The following is a 14,321-nucleotide window of genomic DNA, read 5'->3' as shown; positions in this document are numbered from 1 at the left end:
TGTTTGTGTCTGAGAAGACCAGAATAAAATTGAAACTATTTTTTTTGTTTTGTTTTTGTTTTTTATTTTTGACAGGCAGAGTGGATAGTGAGAGAGAGAGAGAGACAGAGAGAAAGGTCTTCCTTTGCAGTTGGTTCACCCTCCAATGGCCGCTGCGGCCAGTGCATCTCGCTGATCCGAAGCCAGGAGCCAGGTGCTTCTCCTGGTCACCCAAGCAGGTGCAGGGCCCAAAGACTTGGGCCATCCTCCACTGCCTTCCCGGGCCATAGCAGAGAGCTGGTCTGGAAGAGGGGCAACCGGGATAGAATCCGGCACCCCAACCAGTACTAGAACCCGGTGTGCCGGCGCCGCAAGGCAGAGGATTAGCCTGTTAAGCCACGGCGCCAGCCAAAGCTATTTTGCTAGTGAGAAAGAAAACAGTAGAAACTTTGAATTATAAAGAAGCAAAATATACACTTTAAAAATTCAGTTATTGGCAAAAAAAGCTAAATTTAGCAAAATATTTTGGTAATAAAAAGTAATTTGGTATTGTTTTTCAAGATGACTTTGATTGTGTATATTTTAAATCTCAGCACTAAATCAACAGTAATTTTTTTAGAAGATTCATTTATTTAATTGAAAGGCAGAGTTATAGAGAGAGAGAGGGAGAGAAAGTGGGAGAGGTCCTCCATCTGCTGATTCACTTCCCAGTTGGCTGCAGTGGCCAGGGCTGAGCCGGGCAAAGCCAGGATCCAGGAGCTTCATGCAATTCTCCCACATCTTGGACCATCTTTTGTTGCTTTTCACAGGTCATGAGCAGGGAGCTGGATTGGAAGTGGAGCAGCTGAGACTAGAACCGACACCCCTATGGGATACCAGTATCACAGGCAGTGGCTTTACCCCTTACACCACAATGCCAGTGCCAACACTAACATTTTTTAACCAGTACTAAAAATTAGCATACTATTCAGTCAGCTCTGTTGATATAAATGCATGATAGTTTGAGGGTAACAGCATAATCACATTGTACTACTAATGGAGCCTGTCTTAAGAGGAGCGTGATGTAATCGAAGGACTCATGAGAGAATGAAAAAGAAAAACTCAAAGGAAATTAAGAGTTTTTGTGATATAAACACAAAGAAATCGAGATATTTAGGCCTGAAAAGGAAGGCTCAGGAAGCAAATCTGATCAAAGACAGTTATTGGAAAAATACCTTTAAGGGTCAACATTACTAACTGATCAGAACAACTGAGTTCAATATAAAGAACATTAAATTTGATTGATGGACCCGAGTTTGAACTGCCAAACAACTGTGTGACTTCTCAAAGCATCAGTCTTCCTATCTGTCAGCAGGATACAAGTAATGCTTTCTTAGGATGTTTTTAAATGATAAAATCTGTGAGTGAGCCTGGCCTTTACTTTTAAAAAAATAAATAAAACGTAGCAACACAGATGAATTGAGTTAAGCCAATGCCTCTTGACTTGGAAAAAATATTTTTTAAAGGTTTATTTATTATTTGAAAGAGAGAGAGAGAGAAGAAAGAGAAAGGTCTTCCATCTGCTGGTTCATTCCCCAAATGGCTACAATGGTCAGGGCTGGGGCCAGCCTGAAACCCAGAGCCAGGAGCTTCAGCCAGGTCTCCCACGTGGGTGACAGGCCCAGATACTTGGGCCATCCTCCACTGCTTTGCTAGACCATTAGCAGGGAGCTGGGTCGGAAGTGGAGCAGCTGGGACTCAAACCAACACCCATATGGGTTGCTAGCATTGCAGGTGGTAGCTTTAACCTCTACGCTATAGTGCTGGCCCCTTGACTTGAAAATTGTGTATGAAGGATGATGTAAATACCTTTTTCCTGCACACTGAGAGGAAACTAGCAATATGATGTACGTACAGGGTTTTGGAAGTCAAGCCGCATGCAAAGCTCCACACTTCTTCATACCCAACTTCTCTTTGCCAATTCTTAGTTCTGGAGTTGATGCTCTGTTTTTAAATGGCATGTTTATGTTTGTAGCTCTTAAGTTTTTACTTTTTTATACTATTTTTTTGCTTTCTTTTTATGGTAAATGAAGATTTAACTCTCTTAAAGCCTCTTCTCCCCAGTACCATCTTCAGAGTCTAGTTATTTATCTAGTCTAGTTACCGCCATTTGGGCTTAAATTCACAACCCCTGCTAATAATGTACTAGGATTGTATTTCCTTTCTGGTACAGCTTGTTGTGTTTTCTGGAGAGCTTTGTGGCTTGCTGAGTGTCTTCATCGCTAGCTTATCCACCAGACTCTGGCAGAACTACCGATGTTCTGTCGGTGTGTACAACCATGTCAAGCAGCTTTTCACCTCTTTTTTTTCTTCTTCCTGAAAACATCCTTCCAGGACCTTTTGTCCCCTGCATCAGTGAAACTGAACGTTCTCTAGATCTTCAGTGACCCTATCAAGCCCCACCCTGCCTTTGGCTGACCACTCCCTTCACCTCCTTCACGAGACAGAACCTTTCTTTTCTGTGTCTCCTGTCACCTGCCTTGTTTTTACTCCCAGTTTTTGTAGTTTAAATCCTGAGAAAAGCTTTAAGAGAGGTAAATTTTTAAAAATCTTGATACCTGAAAATACTTACTCTGTTGTTGCATGTAATTGAAAATTAGCTATATCAATTTAGTATGTAAGTAACTTTTTGCCTCATAATTTTGAAAGTATTAGACCATTGTCATCTACCAACAACTGCTACAGTGAAGTCTGGCCCTAATGTGTGTCACTTTTTGGGATGCCCTGTCTTCTTCTGTTTCTGTGCTTTCTAGAGGCTTGCAGATTCAGAACATAACCTGCTTGGTCAGTGCTCACCTTGACATATCTTACATAGAGATTATTTTAATTCTTTGCTTTGGACAGTTCGTGGGTCTTTTCTAGGTGGACACTCAGGTTTTTCAGCTCTGGGAGATTTTCTTGTATTATTTTGTTGATGGTGCTCATTACAATTTAATCCCAATCCTTTATTCTCCTTCTGGTATTGTTTTAACTCTTGAACCAACCCTTTTACTTCCTCACCTTCCCTTTGTCAGTTTCTACCTATTAATTTGTCTCCAGTCCCTCTGTTGTTTTTTTTAAAACATTTATTTATGGCGCCAACACTGTGGCAATGTGAGTGGGGCCGCCACTTGCAGCACCAATATTCCCATATGAGTCCTGGATGCTCCACATTCAATCCAGGTCTCTCCTAATGCACCTGGGAAGGCAGAGGAGGGATGGCCTAAACGCTTGATCCCCTGCACCCACGTGGGAGACCTGGATGAAGCTCCTGGCTCCTGGCTTTGGCCTGGTTCAGCCCCGACTGTTGTAGTCATATGAGGAATAATCTAGCAGATGGAACACCCCTCTCTCTGTTTCTCCCTCTCTCTGTCTATAACCCTGCCTTTCAAATGAATAAATACATCTTTAAAAAATTTAAAAATTAGGGGCCGGTGCTGTGGCTCAGTAGGTTAATCCTCTGCCTGCGGTGCCAGCATCCCATGTGGGTGCTGGTTCTAGCCTCAGCTGCTCCTCTTCCCATCCAGCTCTCTGCTATGGCCTAGGATAGCAGTAGAAGATGGTCCAAGCCCTTGACCCCTGCACCCACATAGAAGACCCGGAAGAAGCTCCTGGCTCCTGGCTTCAGATCGGCGCAGCTCCGGCTGTTGCAGCCATTGGGGGAGTGAACCAGTGGACAGAAGACCTTTCTCTCTCTCTCTCTCTCCCACTGTCTGTAACTCTGCCTCTTAAATAAATAAATAAAATCTTAAAAATTTTTTTAAATTATTTATAATTAGATGGGTGAATGAAATAGCTATATTTGATTGTTTTCATTTGCATTTCTTTTTTTAAGATTTATTAATTTTTTATTTGAAGGGCAGAGTGACAGAGAACTTCCATCCACTGGTTCACTGCCCAGATGGTAACAGTGGGATTCCAAATGGCACACTGGGGTATGGAACGCAGGTGTCAGAAGCAGCAGCTTAACCTGCTGCACCACAGTGCCTGGCCCCTAATTTGCATTTCCTACAAAATACCTTTCTAAAGGCCTTTGATCTTCATTTTCCTTTATCTGTCACTCCAATAATAAGTTTTATGGTTTTTTTTTTTCTTTCTTCAAAAAAAGCATTTAGTTACTCATTTGAAAGGCAGAGTTACAGAGGCAGGGATAGGAAGGAGAGACAGAGATCTTCTATCCACTGCCATCCCAAATGGCCTCAATGGCTGGAGCTGGGCCAGTCTGAAGCCAGGAGCTTCTTCTGGGTCTCTCAGGTGGGCGCAGGGGCCCAAGGACTTGGCCATTTTCCGATGCTTTCCCAGGCACATTAGCAGGGAGCTGGATTGGAAGTGGAGCAGCTGGGGCTCGATCCAGTGCCCATATGGGATGCCGGTGCCACAGGCGGTGGCTTTACCTGATATGCCACAGCACCAGCCCCTTCATGTTGTTTTCTAAACACATTGCTCAAGCTTCCTACCTCTACATAGTCCCAGGTCAGCGGCACTTGTCTCTCTGCCTGCCTTTCCTTATTTAACTGTGTCCAGGAGGCACAGAGAATCACTGTAGGGCGGACAGAGTAGGCGCTCTTGAATGGGCAGGGACTTCACAGCTATGCTGATGTTGATCTGAATCCCAGCCCTGACACTGCTTGTCTGTGCGACCTTCAGTAAGCTGTTACTTTCTCCTTTACAGGAGGGAGGTGATTCTGTTCTCCTAGGGTTATCATGACAATTAAATTAGACCCCTGTAAAAGCCTAGTATAACTGTTATCTTCTCCAGTTCCTGTTGGGCCCATCTGAATCTTTGTGGCTCATATAGAGACCATAATTTAACTTGCAGTACTGTTTGAAATCATAGAATCTTGTATTTCCTTCTCATTTGCTGTCTTTAGTAGTTTTAATTCCTTTATAGTTAGGTAGGGACACTTTGAGACAAGGTTAGTAATAGGTAGTGTGTGTGTGTGTGTGTGTGTGGTTTCCATCTGGTTTAATTTATATTTAAGCTGATGTTCTTTTTTCAAAAATACTCTGTTGCTTAATCTCAATATATTTGGAATTGTTTAAATAAAGCAAATAGTGAATGGACAAGATAAACTAGAATATCAGGATTTCAGGTAGGGTCTTTATTCCAAAAACATATTTTTAATTCTTTAATAGAAGAACTGTTCAAATCCTTTCCCATTCTGCTGCTGCAAGTAAGAAAGTATAACTTCAAAATATCATTTGGTTATAAAACTAGCTTTTGTGGAGGATTCACATCTCACAGTAGGCAGTAAAAAACAATTAGTAGGATTTGAATAGGCTCATTTTTCATTTTGCTCTTGAAAACTTATAAATAGGTGGGTTTTCATGGTCTGTATTGCTACATAATGTTTCTTTCATCTTCCAGAACACTGGAGTTCCTGATGAGACATTTGTCTCTTCTGGCTGACTACTGCTCCATCACAAATATGCATGCTAAAAACCTAGCAATTGTTTGGGCTCCAAACTTGCTAAGGTAATTTATATTTGACTTAATGGCCTTTAGAAAAACTGATTATATTAAATAAAAGTCTTAGTTCATCAGTATTCCTTACAGAAAATTTTTAAAAGTGAAACAGATATTTTTTAATTGGTGTCTCCCTAAAACAGGCAACTGGGGTTTAGTTAAGGAATTGCAACAGTACGATCTCTTCCTCTGGCTTGTCTTTGATATGATCATAGAAACAAACTGTTCTTCAAGACTGCTGTCTTTGACTCTGATGGGAATGTTGTTTACCTCCCAGGTCAAAGCAGATAGAATCTGCCTGCTTCAGTGGAACGGCGGCCTTCATGGAAGTGAGGATTCAGTCTGTGGTTGTCGAGTTCATCCTCAATCACGTGGACGTGCTCTTCAGCGGCAAAATCAGCGCAGTCATGCAGGAAGGGGCAGGTAAGGCCCGAGGGACTTGGTGTACTGGCAGGGACCCAGAGCTGAGCTTTTAAGGCATGGAAAACTAGGTATTTCTTAACTTGATTAAAAAAGATACTCTTTTTGTTAGAAGGCAGCCAGTTTATATCTGTCTTCCAGAATGAACATTTGACAGTTTATAGTAAGTACTACGTACTAGACCCCCTGTGGTCAAAGTTCATGACACATTAAAAAAAAAAAAAAAAAAAAAAACACCCTGTCATCTATTATTGATGTATATAGAAGTGTAATATGGATCAGAAGAAGAAAAATTCCTTCCAAAACTAAAAATATTTGAGTGCTATCCTTTGCTGGTAGTTTTTAAGAATGGGAAATAGTTAAATTATTAAAAATTACATATATGGTTACGCCTCACTGTTAACATGACTTGGTGTGTCACCTTCTATTTCTCACTCAATATAAAGCATTATAGCTTTGCTACTTAAAAAACTTACAGAAAATTAGAGACAACACCGAGAGCTAGATGGATGGGGAGACAGGCAGAAAGACAGGTGCTCGCACAAAGCTGAGTCTTCACCGCTTGCCTTCTCTTTTGAAGCTTCTCTGTCAAGGCCCAAGTCCCTGCTGGTGTCCTCCCCGTCCACTAAGCTGTTGACATTGGAGGAAGCCCAGGCGCGGACACAAGCTCAGGTCAATTCTCCAATTGTGACTGAAAATAAATACATTGAAGTTGGAGAAGGACCTGCGGCACTTCAGGGAAAATTTCATACCATAATTGAGTTCCCACTGGAAAGGTAAATTTCATTAAATCCTATTTAAGATCTGGTTTTCGTAGCTATGTAATATTTTTGTTTTCCTATTTTATGTATTAGTATTTTCTTTAAAGATTGATTTATTTATTTGAAAGGCAGAGTGACAGCAGCAGGGGCAGCGGGAGGAGGGAGGAGAAAAGGAGAGATCTTCTACCTGCTGGTTCAGTCCCCAGATGGCCAGGAGGCAGGAACTCCATTCTGGGCTCCCAGGTGGTTGACAGGGGTTCAAGCACTCTAGCCATCATCCACCACTTTCCCAGGCACATCATAAAAGAACTGGATCAGCAGTAGAGCATCCAGGACTTAAACTGGTTTAATCCACTACATTACAATGCTAGCTCCTGTGTTTTGGTATTACTATATAATTTTTTAAATTTATTTATTTCAGAGGTAGGATTACAGACAGTGAGGGAAGAACAGAGAGAATGGTCTTCTGTTCGTTGGTTCACTCCCACAAAGGCCGGAGCTGCACTGATCCAAAGCCAGGAGCCAGGTGCTTCTTCCCTGTCTCCCCTATGGGTGCAGGGGCCCAAGGACTTGGGCCATCTTCCACTGCTTTCCCAGGCCACAGCAGAGAGCTGGATCGGAAGTGGAGCAGCCGAGACTCAAACCGGCACCCATATGGAATGCTGGCGCCGCAGGCAGAGGATTAACCTTCTGCACCATGGCTCCAGCCCCTGATATTACTGTATTAAAATCTGGGCCATTCCCAAGAAAACCTGTTCATTTGAATATACATAATACTTAACCCTTCCTCAGGAGTGACACTAGGATTTTAGCAAAGGATTATAACATTGTGGAATTTTTGGAAAAAAAAAAAGTCAATTACACAGGGAAAATAGCTAGGAAAAATTAGGAACTTCCACTATGCGTGCTTGATTTTTCTCTGTGAGACATGCTTTGAGGTTTATTTGGAAATTAGTTGTATTGGAACAGATTATTCAGAAGGTAATGAATGGACAGTGACTTGTGGGACACTGATTCCACATTAAGACTCCCAGCAGCGGCAGTAGCAGCACCTGGTAATTCTGTGAAGGCAAATCCTCCAGTCTACCCCAGACCCACTGAATCAAAAACTCTGGGAGTGGGGCCCCGCTAATCAGCCTTTCCTCAAGTTTTTCCAGGCCATTCTGCTGTGTGCTAACCTTTGTTTTATTTATTTATTTATTTATTTTTGACAGGCAGAGTGGACAGTGAGAGAGAGAGACAGAGAGAAAGGTCTTCCTTTGCCATTGGCTCACCCTCCAATGGCCACCGCGGCCGGCACACCGCACTGATCTGATGGCAGGAGCCAATGCTTACCCTGGTCTCCCATACGGGTGCAGGGCCCAAGCAGTTGGGCCATCCTCCACTGCACTCCCTGGCCACAGCAGAGAGCTGGCCTGGAAGAGGGGCAACCGGGACAGGATCGGTGCCCCGACCGGGACTAGAACCCGGTGTGCCGGCGCCGCAAGGCGGAGGATTAGCCTACTGAGCCACGGCGCCGGCCCGTGTGCTAACCTTTGAAAACCACTACAGGGGTAGGGGTAGGCACTCTCTCAGTGTCCCTTCTGGCTTTGAAATTCTCCATTTCTCTGAAGAAATGACGATACCATAGTTTCTCTATCTTCTTTACAAGGTTGTTGTGGGAAGATTCGTATGTAAGAATTAGTTTGATGTCTATGCTACTCCCTTGGCTATTAGAAATCAATGAATTATTCCACTTTTCTGGACTGGGTCATACTAATAAAACCTTTGAATTTCTTCTTTGCGTATACTCCTCTAACTTCCAGTCAACTTCCCATGACTAAAAATGTTCTGACAGTAAAAACGTGGAGCATAGTCTTATACTTATTTGTCATTCCAGCTTTGTCTTCACATTTTGGTTTTATATTTTATCTCCATAATTTACTCAAAGATTGTTTTTAAGTTTTATTTTGTGCTTAGATACTTTTCTCTCTCTTTTATTTCCTTACTTTAAAAAGCAGAAAGAGATGCACAGAATTCCCATGTGCTGGTTCACTCCCCAGATGCCCACAATGGCTGTTCCTAGGCTAGGCCACAGCTGGGAACTGGGAACTCAATCCAGATCTCCCATCTGGGTGGGAAAGACCCAACTACTTGGGCTGTTACTTGCTGCCTCCCAGGATGTACACTAGTAAGAAGCTAGAATTGGAAGTAGAGCTGGAACTTGAACCCAGGCACTCCAGCATGTGATATAAGTAATGTAGGTATCCTTACTGAAGTCATAACAGCCAGGCCAAACACTTGCTGCAGTCAATTCTCTTTACAAAGTAGTAGTTAAAGAGAGTTGGTGTTGGGCCATGAGAGACAATGACAAGATCAGCCCTTGTCTAGACTGTTGAGGAACAACTTACTATTTTATTCCTTTTAGTATTTTTGTTGTTGTGGTTGTTGTTGTTGAACTCTGTAATCAATGCACAATCATTCTTAGGCGTTTAAAATTAACAGAAAAGTGATCTATGTTAAACATAGGAGTGGGAATAAGAGAGGGAGAAGATATATAGGTTGGCACATGTTCACTCGGACTTACCTCCAATGGTGGAACTAGGGGATTTCAAATCAATTTTACCAAGAAGGCAGGTACCAATGCCAACGCACTTGGTAAAGTGAAAAGTATAAATACACAACCGATCAAAAAGATAGGGTATGTGTCGAAGAGATTTCACAAATAAGACCAGTGTAAGCAAATAATGAAGGATAGAATTAAAAGGGAGAGAATGATCCTGCAGGGGAAGCAGGACACACAGCAGACTTATAGAATGGCATATGCCCAAAACAGCACTCCTGCCTCAGAATCAACCCTCGGGACATTCGGATCTGGCTAAAAGGTCCATGAGAGTCTCACAGGCATGGAAAGCCATGACATGATGGCAAAAACCAATCTAAATGAAAGACCCTGGTGAACAAGACCCCAGCAGAAGGAACAGGCCATCAAGGAGAGAGGCGCCTTTCTCTGAAGGGAGGAAGGAACCTCCACTGTGACACGGCCTTGACTAAACAAGTTCAGAGTCGGTGAACTCAAGGGACTTCCATAGCCTAGACAGCTCATAGCAAGAGTCTCGGGTGATTGCTGACGTCATAAATAAGAGTGCCAATTGTTAAATCAACAACGGGAGTCACTGGGTACATGCTCCCCACGTAGGATCTCTGTCCTTAATGTGTTTTACTATGAAACTTTAAAACACTACTAATCGAACAGTACCCTATACCTTGTGCGGTTGTGTGAGTGCAGCCTGTTGAAATCCTTGCTTAGTATATACTAAGTTGATCTTCAGTATATGAAGGTAATTGAAAATGAAACTCGATAAAGGGTGGGATGGGAGAGGGGAGGGCCACGGGAGGGAGGGATGTTGGGGGGGGGAAGCCACAACAATACAAAAGTTACACTTTGTAAATTCACATTTATGAAATAAAAAAATAATTAATTAATTAATTTAAAAAAAAAGAGAGAGAGTTGGTGTTGGGATGCAAACAGACCTGGCATTTAGTAGTTTATAATGTTAGAGTAGTTATTTCAGTTTCTTACTGTTTTATTAATTTTTTAATTTAAGTTTTTGGCAGGTTCAGTGTACTTTGTCAGATACAATTCTGAGAACATAATGATATCCTCAGCCTCTCTCCCTCCCACCCTCCCTCCTTCTCCCTTTCTTTTTTTTAGTTTTTGAGATAACATCTTTTAAATTTACGTTACAGTAAAAAGGCTTAATACTTCACCAAATAAGAAGTTAACAACTAGAAAACAAAAAGACCTAGTTTAGTGGGGATATAGACAATGGCTATAAACAATAATTGAATGGGAAAATGACCATTTGACAATATACAGTAAATCTGAAAGCAATCACAGATGATTAAAACTATAGTAGTATAACATTCTTAACCACTGGTTTCACAAAGGTATAAAACAAAGTTTTACAAAACTCTATTTGCAGCAGTAAGCTGTAAAATGAGGGTAGTTGTACCTGCCTCGTGTGGTTCTGTCTGATCCAAGGGTTTACATGTGTAAGGCAGTTAGCACCATGCCTGGCATTAGTGTATGATACTTGCTGTTCTTTTCTTTTCTGCTCTTATTCTCTCTCCTCACCCCTATTGTCAACTCTGTTTTATTTGTGGAAGCTTACCATTTTCTACTTGCAGATCTCTCTTGTTCCCACTTGGTTTGCAGACTAGGAGGCTGGATCTGAAGTTCTGTATAGAAATGAGCATTGTGCGACCAGTTACTGGCATTAAAGTCTGCACGTGCAGTGTCTTCCACGCTTTCACTGCACTGTGCTGAGTGCGCTGTGTGGAAGGAGGGTGTCTGCTCCCTGTCCAGCTGTGTTTCTATGGCTGGTTCTTGGTATCGTTTGCTCTTTCTTCTTCTAGAGCAGGAGATGGATCGTTGGCTCTCTGAATGCTGAGGATTAAATGTCTTCTCTCTCACAGAAAGAGGCCTCAAACCAAGATGAAGAAGTCTCCCGTTGGCAGTTGGCGCTCCTTTTTCAACCTGGGGAAGTCGTCTTCCGTGTCTAAGCGGAAGTTGCAGCGCAACGAGAGCGAGCCTTCAGAGATGAAAGCTATGGCCCTGAAAGGTAAGGGCTTCACAGCTGTCTCGCATCCTGCTGCTCACAGAGCACTTTGCCCTGAAGGGGCGGCTCCTGCTGCACGGTGGGCACGGAGCCACGTATTATCATTATAATAGGCTTCAGTGTCATATGGCCACATAGATGGTCTTCTTTACCAATTCTTTATTCCTAACTTGAAAGATGACATAAATTATACTCCTAGGCGTGGATTTCAATTTTTTTTACACCACCGTAGGCTTATCTTTTAATTGTCTCCCATGAACTTTTTGAAGTACCTGCATATGTGAATATGTAAAAATAACCAATTTGTTGAGGAAGCTGTATAAATTACATATGGATTAAAAATTCACAACACAATTGTTTCATAGCTTGTCTATAGTTTGTAGTAAGTACTGCTCTGGTAGTTAAATTTATTGGTATATATTCTCATAGATTTTAAAATGACAAACTGATTAAATAGGCCTTTTGAGTCTGTAATGCTTATGACTAAAGGCACTTTATGTTTACTAGGTAACTCAGTAATGAGAGTATGTTGTTGGAAAAATAAATCTTTTATTGTTGAATAAAGCTTTTTAAAATTAGTTTAAAACTCACATTCTGCTGATATTAACATCTTCTGAGTCTTTCCAGGTAATGTTAGAAGTATCACCAGCTCGTTCACTAATCACTCATTCAGCTGATAATCATCATTCCCTAAGTCTGTGCTAGATACTTGCATAGCGAGCTCTGCAGGTAGAAAGCAAAGTAAGGTGGTGCCTTTGCCCTCAGCATGTAACCCTATGTGTGAGAAAATAGATTTCAGTACTGAATCATAGTTACTGGAAGAGAGGTTTGTATAGGTGTTTGTGTTAGCAAGTGTCCATTCTTGTTGGGGAGGGACTAGTGGTCAGATAAGATAGCCTTAGCCTTGACGTGGGTTTTAGGGATTGGCCTAATCACATGGGACTAAGAGGTATTTCTGAGATGGAGGAGAGTGAGACGAGAAGTAGGTTGGGGACTGAATTCTGGAGAAAAGCAGTGTATGAAGAACTGGAAGAGGGCCGGCGCCGCGGCTCAACAGGCTAATCCTCCGCCTTGCGGCGCCGGCACACCGGGTTCTAGTCCCGGTCGGGGCACCGATCCTGTCCCGGTTGCCCCTCTTCCAGGCCAGCTCTCTGCTGTGGCCAGGGAGTGCAGTGGAGGATGGCCCAAGTCCTTGGGCCCTGCACCCCATGGGAGACCAGGAGAAGCACCTGGCTCCTGCCATCGGAACAGCGCGGTGCGCCGGCCGCAGCGCGCTACCGCGGCGGCCATTAGAGGGTGAACCAACGGCAAAGGAAGACCTTTCTCTCTGTCTCTCTCTCTCACTGTCCACTCTGCCTGTCAAAAAAAAAAAAAAAAAAAAAAAAAAGAACTGGAAGAGAAGAGCTGTCATGGGAGAAGAGAGAAAGGAAGTGGTTACAAGGGTAGACAAAGGACAGAGACGGCACTAATCCAGCAGGGGAGGAAGGGCTAACAGAAGTGTGGGCAGTGTCCAGGGCCACCAAAGGATGAGAGAGGATGGAGACATTTAGCAAACGAAATTCAGCATACATAATTAAAGTGTCTGCGTTAATATCCAAGGGCTGTCGTGAAAATTACCACTAATTGAGTGGCTTCTAGCAGTTCTCTGCTCCAGGAAGAGTCCTTTCTTACCTCTCTCTGGTGGCTCCTGACATTCCTTGGCTTGTGGCAGGATCACACCAGACTCTGCCTCCTTCGTGCAGCCTTTTCCTGTGCATCTCTGTGTCCTCACCTACTCTTTCTTTTTTAAACTCCAGGATCCTGATCCCAGTGTCCAGAGCTGGGCTCTTCCAAAGCCAGGAGCCTGGAGCTTCCCCCAGGTCTCCCACATGGGTGCAGGGGCCCAAGGACTTGGGCCATCCTCCACTGCTTTCCCAGGCCATCAGCAGAGAGCTGAGTCAGAAATGGAGCAGCCAGGACCCAAACCGACGCCCATCTAGGATACTGGCACTGCAGGAGGCAGCCTCACCTGCCACACCACAGCACCAGCCCCTTACCTACTCTTAAAAGAACACTAATCAGGGTTGGCGTTATGGTGTAGGGATAAAGCTGCTGCCTGCTGTGCCAGCATCCCATATGGGTGCCGGTTCAAGTCCTGGCTCCTCCACTCCAATCCTGCTCTCTGCTATGGCCTGGGAAAGCAGTGGAAGATGGCCCAAGTTTTTGGACCCCTGCACCCATGTGCGAGACCCAGATGAAGCTCCTGGCTCCTGGCTTCAGACTGGCCCAGCTCTGGTCTCTGCAACCATTTGAGGAGAAAACCAGTGGATGGAAGATCTCTTTTTCTGTCTCTCCCCCTCTCTCTCACTGTAACTCCACCTTGCAAATAAATGTAACAAAATAGGAACACCAATCATTGAGTTTAAGGTCCATTCTAATTCAGTACAATGCCTTCTTAAGATATGATATTTGTCTTCAGGAAATAAAAAAGAAAGAAAAGTCTTTTAGTTCATCTCTGTGCTCAAGTTCATAATCCTTTAGAATCAAGTTCAAAATCCTTTCCAAAATTTGTATATGGCCCTGTCTAAATACCGTCAGAGTTTGTGGACTCAAAAGGCTTCCATAGCCTTGGCAGCTGTTAAATCAACAACAGGAGTCACTGAGCACTTACTCCCCATGTTGGACCTCTGTACTTAATGAGGTATACTATGAGAATTAATGGTAGATCTTGTCCTCTTCAAACTTTCCTTTATACTTTGTGTGTCTGTAAACTGTTGAAATCTCTACTTAGCATAGAGTTGGTCTTCTGTATATAAAGTCAATTAAAAATGAATCTTAATGAAGAATGGAATGGGAGAGGGAGTAGGAGGTGGAATGGGAGAAGGGGTGGGAAGAACCACTATATTCCTAAAAGCTGTACATATGAAACTTGTATTCATTAAATAAAAACTTTCTAAAAAAACTTTCCATAGTGAAAACAGTACAGCAGCAAATTGAATATGACCACCAAAGGCACAGCTCCTAACTCTTGGAAGTGTCAGCATGAGTCAGGGAAAGATGCGCATCCTTTATTTGCTACACGTGTAACATGTCCCA

General features: G+C 43.0%; 1 protein-coding gene across 6 annotated transcripts in view; it reads left to right on the top strand.

Annotated features, from left to right (window-relative positions):
- Positions 1 to 14,321, top strand: part of ARHGAP32 (Rho GTPase activating protein 32) — a 307,368-nt gene that overhangs the window by 280,556 nt on the left and 12,491 nt on the right. For all 6 annotated transcript variants that reach the window (XM_062197343.1, XM_062197342.1, XM_062197341.1 and 3 more), the window contains 4 exons: positions 5,366 to 5,473; positions 5,742 to 5,887; positions 6,465 to 6,660; positions 11,104 to 11,249. In XM_062197343.1, the coding sequence (XP_062053327.1) occupies positions 5,366 to 5,473; positions 5,742 to 5,887; positions 6,465 to 6,660; positions 11,104 to 11,249 (596 nt within the window). The remainder of the gene's footprint in view (positions 1 to 5,365; positions 5,474 to 5,741; positions 5,888 to 6,464; positions 6,661 to 11,103; positions 11,250 to 14,321) is intronic.

The sequence above is a fragment of the Lepus europaeus genome, chromosome 7, assembly GCF_033115175.1.
Source record: "Lepus europaeus isolate LE1 chromosome 7, mLepTim1.pri, whole genome shotgun sequence".
NCBI lineage: Eukaryota > Metazoa > Chordata > Mammalia > Lagomorpha > Leporidae > Lepus > Lepus europaeus.
The sequence above is the reverse complement of the archived record's forward strand: the minus strand, read 5'-3'. Positions and strand labels throughout refer to the sequence as shown.